Source organism: Pterocles gutturalis, unplaced genomic scaffold, assembly GCF_000699245.1.
Source record: "Pterocles gutturalis isolate BGI_N339 unplaced genomic scaffold, ASM69924v1 scaffold35734, whole genome shotgun sequence".
Classification (NCBI taxonomy): domain Eukaryota; kingdom Metazoa; phylum Chordata; class Aves; order Pterocliformes; family Pteroclidae; genus Pterocles; species Pterocles gutturalis.
Genome location: NW_010129354.1, coordinates 1 through 21,626, shown reverse-complemented (window position 1 = coordinate 21,626; position 21,626 = coordinate 1). Strand labels below are relative to the sequence as shown.

The following is a 21,626-nucleotide window of genomic DNA, read 5'->3' as shown; positions in this document are numbered from 1 at the left end:
AAAGAATTGAGAAAGGTCACTAACAAAAGATGAATCTGTTGAGACAGTATAGTCTTCTGAAAGAAGTGACAATGAAAATCAGTTGATGTTTGAATAGAAAAGAAACGGCTTTCTCTTGCACGCTTTTTTGTACACCAGAAGCACATACAATTGTGGGAAAACACGCTAGGGTATTTTAGGAGAACAGTGTCATTGAGGGCTGAAGAGTGATATCTAGCATTTGTGGACACTTTCCAGGCTGTCACCTTTATTTTCATGTGTACCTGTTCAGTAAGGAATTCTGTGCTGGTTTTTTTTCGGTTGGTTGGGTTTTCTTTGTGCCCTTCCTCCAGAGCTTTTCTGGTGCAAGAAACAAGAACACTTATCTGCTGGTGGAAAGCTACATCGTCTCTGTTCCCTAGATAGCTGAAAGGGTGACTGTTTGGTTGAACAGTATACTCGATATACTAAATTAAGGTGACTTTCTTATGTGGATATCGCACTTAGGAACAGCTGGCTAATTTTGATGTTAGACTCATGAGCAGACTGAAACGGGGTTTTTACATCCCAGTTTTCAGAAGAGCAGGGGCCATAAGGACTGTGTGGTTTCACGTGGTGGTTATTTGTTGGAAATCGAATAAAATCGGCTCACTCTGGAGTTGATTTCTCTTCCGTTGCTTTACACTGTTACACAAGACCTAACGGGGTGGTTTGCCAGCCCTGCTTCATGGAGAAGGTCGACATCCAGTCTCAGAAGGTGAATTCATGCTGTTTATAGATGGTATCTGTTCTCGGTGATAACGGACATGGTGTCGAGTTGAGTTAGTTAAAACCGTTGAAAGAGAAATGAGTTGCCCTTACACTTTCTTCCTCCTTTTCTTTTAGTTACAGCTGCAGAAAACCCAATATTTGCAACTAGGACAGAGTCGTGGCCAGTACTACGGTGGGTCACTGCCAAATGTGAATCAGATTGGAAACAGTGCCATGGATCTGCCCTTCCAGGTGAGTTCAGTCGTGTGTTCCTTTCTTTTTGCTGATGAATGCTGTGCCTGCATGCTGTTTTTATCCTCGGAGGAGACCATGAGCTAGCTGCTGGTTCAGAACATAGCGCCATGGCCTCCGCAGATCACCCTGTTTTAAAAATTTTTGCTCTTTTGGAGTGGAACAGAACTGGGCATGAGATGTGTGGCTGTTTTTGTATTGTAGGTATCTCGTGTTAGATTTAGTTCTTCTGTCCCCAGGTGTGATGCTTTTGTGTCACGAATATGCAGAGGCGATGCAATTTCTTTGTCAGTGAATATTTGTGGTGGTGGCGGGGGTTTTTTGTTCAGAACCAAATTCTTCATGAAATCTTCTGCAAAGCCACTGCAGACTCAAAACAAAAGTGGAAGCAAATAATGCAAAGGTGATGTGGAAAGCCCTGGGAGGTGGGGGCGTTGAAGAAGGTGCCCTGGGGTGGTTGTGTGTGTGTGTTCAATGGGAGTAATGGAAGGATTTTAGGAGAGGAGAAGGGGGAATGGGGCACAAACCAGTACCAGAATAGTCACTTTTCCCGGCTCTGGCTGAGAGGTAAATGTAGAGACGTACTGGCTTTCTTTTTTTCCTTGCAGTTGTGACTTCAGAGGTAATGCCCCATCAAGAGAAAATATGAATGTTTTGCTCTTAGTAAGCATGTTTGGAAAAAGATGTTGTATAGTGGAGAGGGGTAGGTGATGGACACTTCTGGGACTCCTGATTTCTATCCTTAGTCGATTTAGGGTGCTCAAAATAATTAAAAGTTCTGCCTTAGTTTTCCTTTTTTTGAGTAGTTAACATTTACATTTTATCTCACAAGGGCGTGGTCAGAATTAAATTCTGCAGTTTGTGGTTTTCTGGTGAAGGCTGGCTTAATAAATATGGAGAAACTATCGATGATGTCCACTAACTGTGGCTTTTGAAATACATGCAGACAGCTGAACTTGTGGAGGTTAAAAGCCTGGATCTTGTGCGAGAGGAGAAGCAAATGTCTATTTTAATCTGGTTGCCTTTAGGGAATACAGTGCAGAGATTTGTGATGTTAGGAGGTCTTAGTATTATTCCACAAGCGTCTGGTCTTTTCATGACCCACAGATTTTGTGTTTAGTTTCTTTTTAAGGAGGTCCATAGTTACTGTTCTTTTTAAGCACTAATATTTCAGTATTTTTGTGCTTGATGACATCTCATAGACTCTTAGAGTCCTCAGACTAACAGCGCTTGAAAGCGAGTATTCAAAAATTTGAGTGACTACAGGAGGATGCGGAAACAAATTGTTCTTAAACTCCAAGTTTTTATATATTTTTTTTTCACACACACACTCAGAGATCCAAAGTTGGTCCTGTCGCAAATAACAAATGGTGGCAAGCAGCAAAACCAAACCGTGTATTTGTCTCGGTGATGAATGCTTTCCAGGTTTTTCAATTTCAAGCTAACATAGGATGAAATTGCCAAAAGATGCTTGTACGATGCGCCGATGAGGTGCAGCCTGTCTGGTTGTCTCTGGTGAGAGCGTTAGTGTCTGAGAATCTTGGTTCTTTGCATTTACAGCACAACGGAGCTCTGGCAGAAGCCTTTGGAGCAGTTCCTGTCTCTTTGGTAAACAAGTATTTAGGTTTGTGCAAATACGTATTTAGGACTGGTGTCCCGTTTGCCCAGGTAGATACGTATTTCAGCACATGTCACACTTTCTCTGGTATGCACAGTATTTATTTGATTCACCGTCCCGGCTCCAAAGGAGTTATGGTCTGTCACATAAATACAGGTTTTGCCATGCATCCCAGTTTGGAACATGCATAATAATTCCTGTACAGAGTCCCTGGACTTGCTATGGTCTGTCATGTGATTACTTCTGATTTATGGGGGATTAATTTGATGCAGATGGTGGTTTATTTGGCACTGTCTTGGCCTGTGATTTAAGCAATCTCCGAGCATGTGCACTCAGCCTGCATGTTAAACTCCCTCGGGAAAGGCAGAATGATTACCCAAACGCTGCTTGTCACCAGGAGGCACCAAAATGTGAACTGTCAGTAGGTACCACTCCTTCCCTCTCATCCATCTTGCTCGTTTTTATTTCTTAAGTCGATGTCTTGATAAATCGTAAAGGGGCACTGTTGCTTTAGAGCACTGAGCTTTTTCCTTCCTGTCTGTATTTAGCTGCTTTTTTTAATGTTTTGTGGAGTTTTGGTTCTGATCTTCAATCCTTCAATGTTTTTCAGGGAAGCAAAACACTTCTAATTTTTCATTTTCCAAATAAAATTGATGCTCTGATCTATTTTTTTTTAATCACAGTTGCTTACTGTAGTTAAATACTCCGTGCCCTGCAGTGATGGGAATTTTAAGGAAGGTGTGTTGCCTGGTGTTTGGTCCAGAGTAAGTTTCATGGGATGGTTCCTGAGAGAAGCCAGACCTGTTGGAGGCACTATCCATTTTCTCAAGTGTTTGTATTCTTTTCTGATTTCCCTGAGCAACTGTTAGAGATTCACTTGGGAGCTTTCTTCCTGGAAAGCCAGAGAACAGCATTACCCCAAAATTCCTTGCTCTGTAAATTGTCGCCCTGGGATCGGGCACAGTCCATGTTTCCTTGTGCCACTGTAACACCCAAATTACATTTTCGTTATGTTTTTATATGGAAGTTGTGCCAAAAAAAGGAAAAACTTAAATAAGTATTTTTGTGTTCAACTTTTTTCCTGTATACTAATATGCATTGGCTTCCTTTTAAATTCCAGGTGAGGTCTGCATTCTGTGTGCTTCAGGCTGGCTTCTCCTTTTTTGGTAACAGTGTGGTTGGGACCACTGACATAGGAAATTGCTTCTCCTGTTGACCTTCCAAGCACGCATGTATTTGCAAATTTTGCTGCCTCTTGGGGTAGAATTGATGTAACAACAGTACAAAGAAGAGTTTGAGACCTTTTGTTGTTGTTTTGGAATTATGAATATTCCCAGTTCGTGTGGTGCCAGTTGGGTAGAACTAGATCTTTGTTTAGTGTTTGCAGCAGTGATTAAACCACCGTGTTTTAATTTAGATTGCTTACAATGGGATGCCATGAGTTGAGGTTTCCAAGTCTTCATAAAAGAAAGTCCTAAGGAACTGAAGCAAAACACCATGATCCTAGTGGCTGAGAGTACAGTAAAAAGTCACTGTGCTCTCTTGCTAGTCCCATGTTGACTTAAGCAATATTCTGCTGCATATAAAGTGTTGGCCCTGAAACAAGAAAATAAACACCACAGCCACTTTGCATCCATTTATATTAATACAGGTTGTGTGTGCATAGAGGAAGAGAAGACTAATATTTGCTAAATAGAAAAGAGTTTAAAATAGTAGGCTCTTTAAAAAGTTATTGCAAACAAAACATTTAAAAATAAATGTAAAACTTTTTAGAAATAATCATTTAAACAGCCAAAAAGCTGGACGCTTTAAAAAAAAAAAAAAAATTAATGCAGAAGCCAGATGGTTTCATGGCTTGGCAGACAGGACAGTGCATTTGCCACGTGCAGCACCTGAATGGAGGAGGAAATTTTGGATTTCCAAACAGATGGTGTTGAGGGACTCAGCAAAGCTGTTCACATTGGCAAGGAGTGGAAGCCTGTGCAGCTCTTTTCTTCCCCGGAGACCCATATATTGCTGTTGAAGTACGAGCAGAGGTTGACCATTCCGTGCTTCCTTTTCCCCCCCTGCAGGTATACACTGGGAAGGGCTTTTGAAAATTTAGAAGTTTTGCAGCTTACCCTGGGAATTCATCTTCCCTGTCCTTTCTCAGCCATCCTCATTCTCTGAAATCACTTGCTGACAAGTAAGCACTCTGAAATATCGTCACCGATAAGATCCAAGGTGGAATGAACCACCTGTGCATCCTGAGTGAGATTAAAATAATTTAAAAATATTGTGTGCTGTAACTTTTTCTAGACAGAGGAGGAAGGAAACTGCTTTTCTCTTTCCTTTAATTCTCTCAGTGTCCCCTTAAAATAATTCAGCTGAAAGGAGGGGTGAAAGGAAGTTTTGAGAGAATGTGGCGTGTTCTGGTGAACGTTAGGCTCACTGTGCATCATCTCCCCGCATCTCCTGCCCTTGTAGTTGAAGCTCTGGTTGTCAGCATGTTCCTTCTGGATGCATGCTGCATGCTACACCCAGGGAATGTAAACAGCAGTTGGCAGCAGGCTCCCTGCCACACTCGCTCGTGGTATTTGAGAGATACGCGGGTTGGAGAGCGGTGCTGATTTATGAGAGGGCAGGTCCAGCATGGTCTGCCTCCACTCGTCTCCAAGCTCTGTCTGGAAAAGATAGCCTCGGTAATTGCTTTCCATGGCTGTAGTGAAAATGTTGCTGGAGGAAAAATTTACATGGTTACACTTGTCCGTATCTTTTTTGAGTTTTATTCCTTAGACTAAAACAGCTTTGCATACAGTATGAATAGGTTCTGGGCAGACTGCTCGTGTATGTATTGTTCTGCTGCTAACTTCATGTGTCTCTCTCAGACTCCTTTTCAGTCGTCGGGGTTGGACACAAGCAGAACAACTCGGCATCACGGTCTGGTGGACAGAGTGTATCGTGACAGAAACCGGCTCGGCTCCCCACATCGCCGCCCCCTCTCTGTGGATAAACATGGAAGACAAATATCCTTTGGTTTATGAGCTGGCAGCGAACACCGACCTTTTCAACAATATCACAGTTGGCAGTTTTTAGGGTTCCCCTTTTCTTCCCCTCCTCACCTGTCAGCGTATTGCTTCCCATCTCTGTGCAGTTAATGTCATCTGCTTTTCCTCAACTGTGATCTGCTCTATAAATACCTACTGTTCTGTAAAGTAAGCGTTTACCTTTCTCTGTTTCCTCAGCTCTAAGCGGGGATAATGATACACGTGAAGCTGAGAGGGATCGAGATCCTTTGATGGAAAAGACAAGGCAGTCTTGGCAGAACTGAATTTCCCTTCAGAACTGAGTAAATCCCAACCAGAATAATTCCTTGCAGTTCATTGTGCATTTTATTGCAGGTTGATTCATCAGTTTAACATTTGCCAAGCGTTATTTCTTCTTGCCATTTGTGAAAATGAATTAGCTTATTGTTTCTGACTGGCTTCAAATGTGCCGCAATCAGACTGGCTTGATGGGGCTAAAGGGGCTGCGTGAGTGGGAGAGTGGAGGGATGACGGCTTCTCGGGGAGGAGTTAGATACTCCAATATTACAACAGTCCAGAGAATATTTTCTGTTGAGTGTTCTTTTAAAGTCAGTGTGTTCCCCACGGGGGATCTCCTTGCCTTTCTCGTGGGAGCTTAGTGGTTCTGACAGGGTAATTTGAATTATTCCTTAGGAAAAGATTTCAAACAGGCCTCCTACTTAAGTGAGAAAGTGGCGTTTTTCCCCTTAACCGACGGAATCACGTGGACAGCTGTCCGTATGGCACTGTGTATCTCTCACCTCCGTCAGACACAAGCTGGAGAAGGTTAGTGGCACAGTCGTACGTGTGTGTTAGCGTTTGGACCACGTTCTCTGACACTGCAGCACTGAAACAGGGATGCTTTCTTTTCAAAGACTAGTATAACCAAAGTATGTATAAGCAGCTTTCAACTCAAAAATTGCATTATTTGATCATGCATAATCTTAAAGCACAGAAAATTATTTTCTAACTACAGCAACCAACTTATCCTGTATTCCTCTCAATCCCATTATTGAAACAATTGCTTTTCAAACTTGAACTAATTTGTTCTGCAAATCGATTGTTTCACAAGGAAATTGTGCCTGGTATATGCCGTATATAGTGTTTTTGATGCAGAGTGTTCAGATTTTACTGAGTTGGTTACATTTATCTGAGATTAAGCATTCCTTTATTTAGAGAAACTGACAATAAAAATATTTTTTTGCCTTCCTTTCAGGACAAATTCCGATTCTGCCTTGCACCAGAGTACTATGACTCCAGCTCAACAAGAATCCTTTACAGGGGGGTCGCAGGATATGCAGCAGAAAAGAGGTAAAACTGTTTGTAACATTCAAAGCATTGTACTTAAGATTGCACGCCCGTGTATCGGTGTTTGTGTGTATAAATACACGTCTGCGTACCACTTTCTTTATTCAACTACACAGGAATTGGAATAAAGGACCACATTTACTCTTCTGGGTACCGAAATCCAGAAAAGATGATACAAAGCTAAGATAGAATATTTTCCTGAACCCCATATTCTGTTGTTCTAAGACGTTATCCTATGGGGAAAAGTAATCTGGGCTTGTGGGACTCTGGTGGTTAGGCTGCTCCCAGCGCTTCTAGGCAAGGGCAGAGATCGCAGGCATTTCACGGGCAGCGATACAATATCATATAGCAGGGCTTCATCTAGTTTTTATTTACGGGATGGCACTCAGTAGTGAATATCCCCTCAGAGGCAATGCTTACAAACAGTGCTCTGTGATAACTGTCTCGTTAGGAGCTGGAGCAGCGCAGCCCTCCGGCACTCACAATTCTGGTGCCCTCTGCTGGCCCTCCTTCCTGCTGTCGCTGCAAGAAATGCTTCGAAAGCTCTTAAATCTGGGTGGAGAAATTGAATCCTTAAACAGCCACCCAGAGATAGGTGAAGACGCCACGCTCAGATGCGTGTGCGCTGTACTGCGGCTCTTCCATGTACCTCTAGAGCTGTAGAACATGAAATAATGATCATCTTAAACAGTTTGGTATAAATAGGGATGTATAGTCATGAGTGTGAAAGGCTCCTGTGGATACAGCTCTCTCAGGGGGCTTAAGAGTTTCCAAATGGTTAAACTTCCAATCTGAAAATTTCTTACTGAGAAGATTTAGATTGTGATATGATTCCTTTTGTTCTTATTTTTTAGTTTTATTACTGACTGTCCCAGGAATGGAGGAAACCACCTCTGAGGCAGACAAAACCCTCTCTAAGCAAGGATGGGACACTAAAAAGGTAGGAATCTCACATTTCAAAGTGTAGAGATTTTATTTTCGGAACAGAGTTAGGTAAATTAATGCTCTAAATATTGCTAATCAGAACAAACTACTTGCAGAGATTAGAGATTAAATGCTGCATTTAGCAACACATCACTAAACTTTAGATCAGAAGGGCACTTAGTATGTATGTGTGCATGAATGTTTGATTATATCTAGAGAAACACTTTAAATTGGAGGCTGGTTGGGCCAATGAAGCAAAAAATGTGGCATACATCTTCCAAGAGCTTCACAGAACTCCTGTGAAGAATAGTTCTTCTGTAGAAATGTATGAAATTAAGCTTACTAATTGAAATATATCCTAAGCATTAATCTCTAGCAGTGTCTTTGCCTTTAAAAATGTCTTCCTTCTGTTTTAGACTGGGTCATCAAGACCTAAATCATGTGAAGTTCCAGGAATCAAGTAAGTTATGAGCAATTTATTCTTTTAAAGCATTGAAGTCTTTAAGAAAGAATGTCATATGTTGAATGTCCTCTTGCTTTTGAGTTTTCTGAAAAGCCCTGAGTCGGTATAACACTGCAAAGCCAAGCCAGACCTGTATGACTGACCCGTGGGCTATTATATCTCTGATTTGGTTTCTCAGAAATACAATATCTAGTTCTGTATATAGCACTTTCCTTATTTAAAAATATTTTATAAAGATCTATTCAGGCTGAAATTTAATTTGAGATGTCTTTTTTTTTTTCCCTCCCCTTCTCTCCTTTATTTAGCATCTTTCCATCAGCTGACCAGGAAAACACTACAACACTGATTCCTGCTACGCATAACACGGGTGGCTCCCTGCCAGACCTGACAAACATCCATTTCCCTTCCCCTCTCCCAACACCGTTAGATCCCGAGGAATCCACATTCCCAGCCCTCAGTACCTCCAATAGTACCGGAAATCTCGCTGCCAATCTGACTCACTTGGGCATCAGCACTGCCAGTCAGGGTAAGATCCGAGCTCTGAGCTGTTTTTACAGATTGTCCGTCACATGTCACTTATCTGAAATGATGGAAGTTGCACTGCTGAATATTCCTGTTTTGTCTGAGAGGTAATCACACTTCACTGTTGATTGACATTTCTTTGTAAACAAATTTTATCAAGCCATTTCCGTACGAAAAAGTGAGAAAGCTGTATTTAGTTATATGACTTACAAATTATCTTTCATTTTTTTTCATGTTCTTGGTGCCCAAATCTGCTTTTTTGTTTATTTTATGTATAAGGCTCCAGGAGAGATTAGCATCCAAAGCGTGCACAGAGCAGGTCTGCAGCTTTCAGCACCCTTTAACAAGTTTTCTGATCTCAAAAGAGACTATATGAAGTTTCAGGGACGGGCTGGCACTCAAGTAGAACTTCGAGAGTCTGTGCGAGGAGAGCTATTGTGTGTATAAAAAGAAACAAACAACTTGCGTGGAGTTAGGCCTGTTTAGGTTGCTAAATCTTTTGTCCTACCCGTAATTAGCAAAATAAACTGTATAAAACCAAACCTGTAAGTATATAATTGCTTTGAAAACATTTCCTGCTCTATCAGACATAACAAATTAAAAAGAAATACTCATTGATGATTCTCCTGCTTCTCTTTGGAGACTGTCCCATAGTTTAATCATTGGCATAGTCAGTGTTGGGTGCTTTTTTAACTGATTTTTCCAAACCTTCCTCTCTGTATCTTGTAGCTCTTTAGCAGAAAACGTAAAGGCTTTTGAACCTTTTGCAGGAGCTCTGTGCGTTGCACAAGCATGCCCTCGGCAGCCCCAAGAAAAGGTGGGGAAACAAACACCTGTCGGGTTCCAGAGAACGGCCAGCAATTGAAGGCTACGCATTTGTGCATTTGAGTGTGTCAGTTCGCTGACATGTTCCGTGAGACAGTGTTGATTTTGAAAACATCGCAGGGGAAGCCAGGCAGCCTTCAGAATCTGCGCGGTTTGCCTGCTGGCTCCTTGGCAGCCCGGACTTCCTGCCTCCCTGGCAGCCTGCCTGGAAGCCCTGAACATTTGCCAAGTGCCTCGGAGCTCTCAGGCTCTTGCGGATTCCTCCTTTCTGGCAGCTCTAGAAGAACAGCTCGCTAGCTAGATTGTCCTGAAATCACTTTCCAGGGTCTCTTGGTTCCTCTAGGGTGAGGCAGAAAAGAGAAGAGGTTTCAAAGCTTCCAAATTTTTGTCTTGAATTTGAATAAAATTATAATGGTTGAATTGTTTATCCCTACCCCCTGCTAGGTTGTGGCTCTTTAGAGTGTGAAGGATATTTCCTGCCTTCCTGTGTACTGGTATGCCATTAAAAATGGAGTACTTCCCGTGTAACCAGTTTTTCTTCTGCATTTTCCATTAAATAGGTGTTTGCTTTTATAATATCGCAAGTGCCCTCTCGTTAGTCTTGTTATATGATCTGTTATCTTCTTCCTGAAGTTTGAACCCTTGCGAACAGAGGAGAATGTGCTTTTCCAGGGTTCAGCCCGGGAGGTGTGCGAGAACGATACCCATGGCTTCTGTAAACCCCTGAAGCTGCTCTGCCTCTTTCAATTTCAAGTATCTGCGGAGAAACCTGAACAACTGTGACTGGTTTTGGTCCAGGATAAACCACAGGGATTTTCCTTTCATCCTGATGCTCTTCAGTCGGACAAAATAAATTGCAAATTAGCTAACGAGTTTCAGCCTGATTGGCCGAGGCGCATTCGGCACTTTGCGTTAAGTGGTTGTCCACTTATGCCATTCATTTTTCATCGTTTAGGTAATTACCTGAATACAAGTATCAATAAACCATTGCTCTGTTGCCATTTAAGCTGCTTGCTTCCTTCCTGGCAGGAATGACGACGACGCCAGCCCCTTCCCAGCAGCACCGTCAGCCAGCCGTCAATCCTCTCTCCTTGAGTGCAGACTCAAGACGACCACAGTCACAGCAAATGTCTCCTACGCTTTCCCCTTTGTCACCAATTACTCAGGTAGGAATTTGGAGAATTAAAATTTTTCAATCACAGATTAATTGTTTTACTCTACCTAGGGAGGAGCTGGCTGTAACTTCATCTGTCTTGTTCTGTAATTTTCTTCTTTAAATGCGTTCATTAAGCCAGAGCCTTAAAAAGGGAGAGGTTTGTAGAGGGGACAGATTTTACTTTCACATTTCTAGAACCGTTGTAAAAAACATCTAGTAGGACACTTTTCTGTAACTGTATTGTCCCAAAGTTGGTTGTGAAATTTGAAAGACATTTCTGTAATTCATGGGAGAAGCTCAAATTAGCTTTTTAAATTTTTTTTCTAAATGTGATTCTGTGACTGAGGAGATGGTCAATTTCTGACCTGGACATTCAACTGGGCTTTTAGAGTATTTGTTCATTGTACGCTAGAGGTGATATTAAGTCTTCTGAAACATATTCTTGGCTGTTTCTGAACCTTTAGATAACATTTTTTTTAAATGCAAGATGAGATTGATATAGTAGAGCTCTCTTGGTGTGACACTTGATGTGCTTGACAATGAAGGGAAATTCCCTGCCAGCGCCGATGATGTTGGTTCTTCTCTTTAAGGCCGTGACTATGGATGCATTGTCTCTGGAGCAGCAGCTTCCCCCATATCCATTTTTTACCCAGACGACTTCCCAACAACCGCAGCAGACCCAGGTGGCAAGCACCCTGCCTCAGAACACTCCTTTAATGCAGACCTCTGGTTTACAGCGAGGAACACAGCTCCCCCCGCTCTCCGTCACGGTACCTTCTACCATCCCGCAGTCACCTCCGGGCAGCCAGACCCAGCCCTCGATGGGAATAGACATCAACTCGGTAAGCTCGGGCACAGCTGAAATGATAGAGCTTTCCTTCGGAAAACCTGCTAGCGTGGAGTGTAGCACCAGAGATAAGCTGGACAGCCCTTGGAATAAATATAATTTTAGGCTGGGTCTGAAATGGACTTAGAATGGTGTTGGTTGAATCCATATTTAAATATTTTATAGAGGAAAATTTGGTTTTAATGCATGCTTAGAGTGGCCGTAGTTTCATAAAACAGAGTCCCTTACGCCTCTGTGTTTAATTATGTCAGGTTATATATCCCAGCATTGATTTCCTATCTTGCTGCTGCCGTTGCACCGATACTTTCTCAGGCTGTTGAATGCAGCGTGCCCCCAGCACACTGTATGTCATACAGAGAAGTTCACAGAACTTGGATAAAGAAACCTGCTGACAAGCATTTTCCAAAAGGTTAAAAGAGCCAGGTATTTTCTACACATCCTATGTTTAGAACTCTCATTTTAAGGCATTTTAAAGCACACATTATTATCCTCAGAAATTGGATTTGTGGCTGCCTGCAGATGCCCAGCAGAAACGCAGTGCATACGTGCATACACCGACGGTTTCTGGACGGATTTCTTGCTTGTTTTGAGATGGTCTGTTAGGAAATGTGCTGTCTGTTTCAGCACGTGAAAATCCAAAATGCAGAGCAAGCTCAGGGTTACAGGCTAGCTAGGGAAGAATTTCGCAGCTTGGTCTCTGCCCATTCTGCCCTGCTGTGGAGGATCTCTGCTCTGACCTGTTTTGTCCTGCTGGCAGGGTGGTAGGGACAGTAATTGCTTTGAGAATGAGAAGAAATCATTGTCTATTGATCTAGCACTTGATCGTGGATTTAATTTGTGGATGAAATTTTTAACAGCTTGTGCTGATAAGTGCTTTTTGAAAGAAGTTGCTTCACTTTCAGGATTGGAAGGGGAAGAGGGAAGGATGGATCTATCCATGGAAGGGATACCAACCCACTCCAAATGTGTCCCAGTGTCTAATATTCATGTAGCTCCCAGTACTGATGATTCTGATTTTCATTCTTTGCTTGCTGCGTTGCTTTCCTCATCCTAAACTTCTCTATGACCTTAACTTTGAGGGTGCTGTGCTTATCTTTTAAAACAACTGAAATAATTCATAAAGACACTCAAGTTCAAAGCTAGTTTATCAAAAAAACCCATTTGAGCTGACAGCTCCCATGCTGTTTTTGTAAAGCAATATTAAAATTAATTTTGCGGTAGTTTGGATGTCTGCTTAAAGTGCCTGAGTAGCAATGCGTAGCAAAAAGGGTTAAGACGTATTTTCCTGAGATTTGCAGAATTTGGGGTCAGAAAGCATTGGTAGTACAGTGTTCCCCCCCTCCCCGCAAAGCTAGCTGGTTAAATTCCTCCTTTTCTTGGAGCTACTGGATTGCAGGTTTCCCTCAATCATCTGTTAATTTCTAAAGGAAGTATAATGAGAAGAGCTGTGCTTACTATTTACGGTAATTAGCACAACATCCTATTTAAATGCCATTACAATCATTAATTGGTTCAAATCCAGGGTTCTTTATGCCCAAAAAAAAAAAAAAAAGGTAAATCTTTGAAAATGTGTTCTCAAGGAGGCTGAGAGCAATGTAAATATAACTAATGTAAACCTGCAAAAGGCAGGGTGAGTTCTCAGACAGTGTCTGTTCTGTGTCCTGGGGCAAAAGGCAGCTTCGAGAGGGATTCCAGCCTGCAGGGTTGGACGCTTCCATCTTGATAGCGCACCCAGGCTGCTTCAGACCAGGCAGTGTGATACCAGAGGGATTTCCACGGCGGTGTAAACACAGGTTAAGAATGTGTGGGTATGGCAGTTAAAGAATAAATTACATTATTTTTGAGTTATTCCCAGCTTTCAAGACTTCTTTTCCCCAAATCGCTGGCTGACCAGATTTTTTTGTTTTTAATTGAACGTAACTGAGAACAGTGAGAAAATATTTCGAGAGTTTTGCTTGTACAGCAGCGCTGCCCTGCTCCCAGCCGTTGGGCCAGCCAGGACCGTGCCACGCTGACACCTTAACTCTCGTTTTTGCGGCATTGTTCACAGTAATCGTGTGTCTTCATACATAGCCAAGAATTGCTGAAGAGGATGGTTTCTCCCAGCTTCCTCGAGCTGCATACGCCAGAAGTGTTTAATTTTCCAACCTTCCATCAATCCCATGGTCTTTAATTCTGTGTTGTTCTGTAGGCTTCACTCCAGCAGTACCGCAGTAATGCTGGATCCCCAGCCAACCAGTCTCCCACCTCTCCTGTCTCCAATCAAGGCTTCTCTCCTGGCAGCTCCCCTCAAGTAAGGGACTCTGTGCTTCCACAGGCCTTGCTTCTCGTGTTTGTTTTTAGTTGAGTCTCTCCATGACTGACCCATAGTTGTCTCACTGTAATTTTGTGTGCCTCATGCATTACTGATGTCTCATTTCGTTCGCAGTTTCATTCAGCTCCAGAGTTTTTCAATAGCTGGTGAATTGCCTTTTTATTGATCAGAGCTACTATTTGAACGCTATTAAAACTCAAGTTATTTTTTTTTGGGGTGTACTGTGGACGGAACCTCCAGGTAGACCCCTTCCAATTAGCAATATCGTCTGGGAGCTGATGGGAGGGCAGGAGAGAGAGAAACTGCAGTGCCTCCTGCAGCAGGATAACCCCTGTGGCACTAAATATCGCTTGTGTGGCCAAATGCATTCCCATCAGGACTTTTTTTACGTGGGAACATACGTTTTGAATGAAAGCACTGGAGAAAATGCTCTTAAAATTAGCAGTTGTAGCTTGTGGCTTGCAAGAAATGGGTTAGTAAACACATTCCCTTGCATGCTGGCTGGTTTTTCTTGCTGTGTATATACTCATACATCCACGTGTCCTGTATGCTAGTCATAGCTTGGTGTGTGTGTAAACCTGTGAAGGGGAATGTTTATCCACCAGCAAAGTTAAAACCAAGGCAGTCTTTGGGGGCACCCCTAACGTGAGCGAGAGAGTGCGTTGCCAGTGCAGAAATACGCTGCTGCTGCTCAAATAGCTCCATACGGGGCTGCCCTTTTCCTAAATCCCACCTGTAGAAATGAGGGGCAGGAAATTCTTCCAGAGCATCACAACAGAGTCTGAAAATACATTTTCTGTTTCATCATTTAACGTTTAAGGCTGTAAGGAGGATCCTATCTAAATAAGCGCTGCCCCTTCATGGTTCCAAAGCAGAAGCCTCGTCTCTCCTTGCCATTAGCCAGAGACAGGTCACTGGTAAGCTCAGCAGTAGATCCGAGTGTCAGGACTGTCTGGATTTTCTTAACCACTGCTTAATTGCTTCTTAACTCCTCTCTCTTCTGCCTGCTTCTGCCAGTTCTGCTGTGTTCTGTGTGTGGCTCAAAGAAACAAACCGATTCCTCCAGGCTGACATGTAGAGCAGAGCTGTTGCCAGTCCTGCTGCAGATTCTCAGGTCCAGTTCTCCCTTGGGCAGCACATTTGATTTTGATTTTTGCAGTGATTTTCTTTCCCCCTTGCCTTCTCAATAACTCTTTCTTGGTTTTGCCCACAGACTGGGTGCCGCTGGTCAGTGCCGCGAGCACTCCCCAGTGGGGTACCCCCTTGGCTGTAATTTTTCCTCCTGCGCCTGTTTTATCCTGTAAACTCTTCTTAGATTTTGCTGTTTTCAACTGGGACACCACAACTCTGTGTGAAAGGAAGAGGGTTTATTAATACTGCTGACCTTAGGATTGGCCTCTTAAAAATACCCCCACAATTCTTTATTTTTGCTAAATTAAAAAGGAAGCAGCTCTCCTGCCTCCAAAGCTAGCAGTGGCGAGCGAGCTCTCTGTGGTGGTGGACCTCTTCAGGTTGCAAATATTAAGCGTGGAGAGAAGCAACGGGGGAAGAAAAAACAGTTTGAAAGAAAAATTTGGGTTGGTTGTGATGATGGGGACAGCTCCCAAACAGCAGGATCCAGTAGAGTAATCTGCCGAGGGTCGAGGCAGATGGGTTCCAGCAGCAGGATGTGCCCTTTGCGGGACCGCCCGGCACTGCCTGACAAGGGAGGAATAAAATAGGTGTGACAGGCGTCCTCCCCTTGCTCCTGTTTCTCTGATTAATTTTAGGTGAAATCGTTCTGCAGCGTATCAGTATGATGAGTGACACGCTCTAAAAATAGAAGTTTGTCGTTTGATTTTTGATCACCTACGGTTCATTCACCAGAAGTAATTTTTCATCTTTCCCCATCTCCTGATCTATTTGCTCTCGTGTTTTAGATGTGCGTTGGTTATATGAAGGTCTTCCTGTTCAAACACAAATTGAAAAGCTCTGCTCGTAGTTCCCAGCTCTGTGTTTGCATGGCTTTTCATTGACAGTGCCTTGTTTATTACTACTTCACTTCTCTCCTCTAACACCTGGCATACTGTTCCAATTAGATAGAAATCTGCTTTTTTTCCAGTAGAATGGCTGTGTACTGGATAACGTGGTATGTATTTTTAGATCAATAATTTAAGCCAGGGATTTTGTGGTTTGGGTTGTGGGTTTTTTTTTTTTTTTCCCTTGCAGTCACCACATCATTAACCCAAGAAGATGTACTGTTGACAAAACAGACCTCATCTAGTGTTTCTGGAGGAGATGGTGTTAGCAAGATGTTTTTCCCAGAGTTGTTGATAAATTATTCTGGGACTCTAGAGTGTTGAAGTAATGACATTTCCAGTTGATTTCCTTTGGGAGTTTCAGTGCTTACAGATGTAATAACCAGTATTCTTCAGAGTTGAGGGATAAATACGGGCTCGTATGTTTGTTAGGAGTCACTAACGCAGACTTGCAGAGATAGGTTTTGCTCTCCTGTTTATTATTTCTCATGTTCCCCAAACTTTTTAGGATGGGAACAATGCTTAGAGGAACACAAAGATTTTAGGTTTTGCCCTACTTGTGAAAAGCTCCTGTAAAAACGAAATGTTAGAAGTTAAAGGAAAAAACCACCTTGATCCTCTTTGGAGCTCTCGAGCATCAATTGTATTTCTAGTGCTGGCTTTGATTCATGGCGAGTAGGTGACATCCTGAAGTGCAAATTTTTCATTAGAAATCGGTATAAAGCAGCACGCAGCTGTGAAGCCATGCCTGCCGCTTAAGATGGGGATGATTTTCTCGTGATAGAGCGAAGCTTGGCTGGTCCTGCTTCTGTTTGCTTTGCTCTGCATTCTGACTCCTTTTTTTTAAAAAAAAAAAAAAAAGAAAAACGAACCCACGTAGCAGGTTGAATGATGTGGAGCTTCAGCAGTTGATCAAAGGGTGACTGGGCAGTGAGTAAGGTATCAGTGGTTTAAAGAAAAGTGTGTGGGTTTTTTATTTAAGTAGTGGTGGTGGGTTTTTTTTTCCTCTTGTCAGCTGTAATGTGGCTCTTGTGATGTCTGATAACTTCCTCGTAGCCCTATGTCCGTGTGAGGGATAGAGCAGCCACCGTAGTTTTGAGGACCAGGTGATAAATTCAAAGACTGGTTCTAATTCCAACCTTTTTCCATTTTCACCTGCTTCTAAGGGGGGTTTTGAGGAGGCTGTTAAGCTGCAAAGATGTCATTGTTCTGTGGTCAGAGCTGTGGCGGATCATGCATGCCCAGGAAAATGAATCAGAATCTTGGTTTTTGTCCATAAAACCCTATTCTTGGCTCAGGCTCCATTTAATCAGTCTGGAGGACAAGCCGGCTTCGTTTAGTTAAACCATTTCTTACTGAGAAGTGACATGATGATCTTCTCTGGCAGAGATTTCTGACCCTGCTAGTGTCACGTGTTAAAATTCAGCACCGGGGAGGTCCGTAGGGTTGGTGTCTCCAGTGTTCTGCCGTTATCCAGCAACACTGTTCTGCGGCAAATTTCCCTCTCCTCCAAATACATTGAAAGCACAGCACCACCCTCGCCTGCAGCCGGTGGGAAGCGCTCCGTGGTGATGCTGGGAGCAGTTCTTGGATCACAGGATCAGCTCAGCACCGGGTTTTGTCGCATGCGCAGCGTGTGCTGAACTTCCAGCCACGGAGCCTTGTCCTTGGGCTGTGATTTCCTCCCTTGATGCCACGTGTATCCAAAAGCATCCACATAATGCGATAGCTGAGGATTCTGGCTGACAGTGGAAGGTTTTTGCTTTAAAAGGAATAGATTGTCGCTTCTTTCCTCATAGTTCCCTGTTGTGGAGGTTGTGGGCAGTTTAGATTTTTATAAAAGATTCCATTCTTTTCCTTGCATGCCACCTGCAAAGCAGCTGCGCTGAGATCTGCTACTGGTGGAGGAGGGAGAATGTTTAAAATGTGAAATTTTCACGTTCACTGTTGTGGGACATCACCCCGGGGATTCTGAGCATCTTAATCTTTGCCTCTGTGCAGTGATTTGCCCTGTGGTGGCTGGTGTGACTCTTCCGGTGTTTCCTAGGCTTTTGCTTAGTTCCAAATGCTGCTTAGGTTCTTAAGGAGAAAATGTGTGGCCTCCCTCTTTCAATGTGCAGACAGAACAGCTGGAAAATCCTGTGCCAGGTATTGAATTTTTTTTTCAAGAGGGATACAAACTCCCCATGCACGGTGTCTTTTGTAGATGCCATCTTTTAGAGGTGCTCTTTGTCGGTAGATTTTTTGGTGACAGTTTTAAAAAAGCAGTGATCTCAGTGATTCCTTTTATATCCAGCAGTTCTTTGGGACAGTGCTGAATAGTATTAAAGCCTTCCAGTTCTTGGTCACCTTTAGAAAAATTGATAAATGATGGAGAATAACTGATAAACGCTTGTCGTGCTAGAGGAGACAATGCAATTAGCAAGCCTGAGGAATTCCTCCTGAGATTCTTGCCTTCCAGCTGCTGGTACCATGCTTTACCGGGCTTCCTCCTTAACTTTTCTGATCGGCAGCTAAAGTGAAATGACTTGACAATGTCCCGTTTTATTTTGGCACGTTGTGGTCTCGGTGAAGCCAGCTGGTGACCAGCTTTGCATTTATTTTCACGTGCAGTTTAATTCCGTGCGAGTTTTGTCTTTCACCAAAAAACCCCCAAAATTTCCCCAAAAGCTGAAGTTGCAGAGTGATTTCTGTTTCTCCAGCGCGCTCGTCTGTATTCATAAATCAGAAGCTTTCTATGTCGTGTGTCCTCCGTGAGGAAGTTTGTTTGGTTTACTTGACTGTATTTTTGTGCTTACTGAAGGCAGCGTAACACAGGAGGATCTGTGTGCTGAAGGGAAACCCCAAATGTTTGATGAATTTGCTGATGCTAGTGGTTGTTAATAATAAAGGGCACTGCTAACTAACCCGGAGAAGAACCGCTCGGAAGGCTCGAGTCACTCGCACGCCGTGGGTACGTCTGTTTGTGAGATCTTTGCACCATAAAGACTCTGTTTTGTTTTCAGCATTCTTCCATTCTGGGGAGTGTATTTGGTGACTCCTATTATGATCAGCAGATGACAGCTAGGCAGGCTAATGCCCTATCCCATCAGGTGAGCAAATTCATCTCGGATTTTCAGCTCTATTTCAGCCACTTTTGGCTTAAAATAAATATAGATCAACTTCTGATTATTTTATGCGAGATCACATTTTGTCCATATAGTTTTCCATTATGTTATTTTTAGTTTGCAATACTCAGGGATTTATTTTCTTCTGTTTTTTTTTTTTTTCTTTTTTTCCCCTCACTCTTCCTTCCCCTTCCTCCCTCTTAGCCATTGTAGCAGATGTTTTTAAAGGTGTTCTGCCAAGTTTATTGGATTAAAAATAATGAAAATAAATTTTTAAAACCCCACATTTCCGGCCCTAGTTGCGTTTGGGAAGGATTCACTTCTAGGTGGTAACAGTATTTACTCCTGAATTTGGCAAACAGCTCACGCACGGTACCAAAACCATGCGAGCAGACCCATGCCTCCGCTAGCTTGGCCAGCCAGTGCCTCGATTCAGTCCGCTGTGAAATACGCTCCGTTAGGAGGAAAAAATGAGATGGCTTCTGAGAGGCAGCGCTCCACGGGCAGATACTTGAGTTAGTAGCATGAATTATGGGGTTTTTTTTTTACTTTGTTTTAAAGCTACCTTTTATTTTGTTCTTCTGATATCAAAAGCAACAGTTTTTTTGCATCCACCCTCTCCTCATTCCCCTGCGCTCTGAATTTGGCAGAAAACTATTCTGGAAAGTAAAAAGAGACCATCTTTTGATCAATGAAACCTAAAGATGAATTTGTTTGCCTGTCTCTTTCGATGTTACTTCCCATACTGAAGCTTTGTATGTTGCTTTGCCTATTTCCTGATGGTTAAAAGTAATAATTCCTTTGTGCCTTGGTCTTCAGCTGGAACAGTTTAATATGATCGAAAACGCCATTAGTTCCAACAGCCTGTACAGCCCCTGCTCCACCCTCAACTACTCCCAGGCAGCCATGATGGGACTGACCGGCAGTCATGGCAGCTTGCAGGACTCGCAGCAGCTCAACTACTCCAGCCACGGAAACATCCCCAACATCATTCTTACAGGTGAGAAAATCACACGCTTAACACATCCAACCCTCCCGCTGCCGGTGTTTCTCTTCTTGTGCAATGGCTCACCTCGAACCGAGAACGGAAAAGGGTTTTGTTGCCTTTGGAGGTTTCGTTTCACCGTGTGTCAGTGTTTGTGTCATGGGTCTGGCGTATCCTCCGCGTGCCCGAGGGCTCTCGTTTAATCCCAGCAAACAGGTAGAGCCGCGATGGCAGCGCTGATTGTCTTACACGCTCTCCCTGCCTCTGAATTCGTTGCATCCTCCATCACAGCGAGGGGGAAGCGGTGGAAGCTGAACTTCTTCCTCTGCTGCTCTGTTCGAGCTTGCCAACAAAGGATTTTTTTTCTTAGTGTCACATATGGTAGCGAATCTGGTCACGGTTGGACGTTTGGAAACAGTTTCTGCACAGGCCACTGAGAAAACTGCCGTTCAGGCCGTGCTGCAGCCAAGGACTCTTGCTGATTAGAATCCTGTAAATTGAGGTGATTGCTCCTAAGCCTAAGGAGGAAAAAAGAGACTGAAGTGGCACCACTTTGTGTCCCCCAAATATATGTGTGTTAGTTTTGTTTTGTCTTAGGCCGTTATGATGGTTTTGAGATGCTCTGACAGATCTGTAACTCATCCAGCGGGAAGTGAGGAGAGAGGTTTCTCATCTGAACTTCAGCCTTAGTTCAGAAAATTATTCCAGAATTTTTGCAAGCTGCTTTATCTCTCATCTGCCTGGAGAATATGTATTTGCTGAGTCCTACCGACCCCTTTCTCTTCCTCTTCCCCGCAGTGACAGGAGAATCTCCTCCCAGCTTATCAAAAGAACTGACCAGCTCTTTGGCAGGAGTGGGAGACGTCAGCTTTGACGCGGATTCCCAGTTCCCTCTGGATGAACTCAAAATTGACCCTTTAACCTTGGATGGACTGCACATGCTGAACGACCCCGACATGGTCCTCACCGACCCCGCCACAGAGGACACCTTCAGGATGGACCGGCTGTGAAGCGCGGACACCAGGAGCGGGGGAAATGAGGCTTGTTCCTGGAGCCCAGCCGAACTCGAGAGTCCCACGGGTCAGTCGTGTCCGAGCAGGAGTTGCCGAGAGCCGCGGCTCTCTCCTGCCCAACGTGTACAATGAGTAAAGCTTGTCGTTCTAAGCTTGCAGCGCTGCAGACCCCTACTCCCTGTCGCGCCGTAGTTCCCCCCTTATCCACTCATTGCCATTAATGAGTAAGGAGTTTCCATCAGTCTTTTCCTCTCCAGAGCCCCCCCTTTCCCCCCACCAAAGCTCCAGCGTTCAGTTGTCGATTTATCCTTTGCACTAGAAAGGGGGTGTTACGGGCAGGCGAGGGAGGTTCAGAGCCGAGCGTAACGAGATTTTTTTTCCTAACGTACCAACCCGTTGGCTGCTGTTTGAGCCGGGGAGGGGGAAATGCTGAATCCACCCCCCGCTGATTCGAAAGCAAATCTCTGGGCTGGGGGGGGGCTTCGACGGTTTTGACTCTGC

At 43.6% G+C, this 21,626-nt stretch overlaps 1 protein-coding gene across 1 annotated transcript; it reads left to right on the top strand.

Annotated features, from left to right (window-relative positions):
• The first annotated feature begins 963 nt into the window (after positions 1 to 963).
• Positions 964 to 21,122, top strand: CRTC1 (CREB regulated transcription coactivator 1). The gene is made up of 14 exons (XM_010079925.1): positions 964 to 981; positions 2,542 to 2,589; positions 5,467 to 5,604; positions 6,368 to 6,429; positions 6,860 to 6,954; positions 7,806 to 7,891; positions 8,292 to 8,335; positions 8,644 to 8,864; positions 10,715 to 10,851; positions 11,432 to 11,683; positions 13,880 to 13,981; positions 19,026 to 19,112; positions 20,028 to 20,127; positions 20,911 to 21,122. The coding sequence occupies exons 1-14, from the start codon at positions 964 to 966 to the stop codon at positions 21,120 to 21,122; spliced, it is 1,602 nt and encodes a 533-aa protein (XP_010078227.1).
• Positions 21,123 to 21,626: the final 504 nt, after the last annotated feature.

Excerpts from the sequence above, each read along its gene's own strand:
- CRTC1 (XM_010079925.1), top strand. Across the intron at positions 5,605-6,367 it reads TGGATAAACATGGAAGACAA|GTGGACAGCTGTCCGTATGG; the intron begins ATATCCTTTGGT and ends CGACGGAATCAC. Across the intron at positions 11,684-13,879 it reads TGGGAATAGACATCAACTCG|GCTTCACTCCAGCAGTACCG; the intron begins GTAAGCTCGGGC and ends GTTGTTCTGTAG.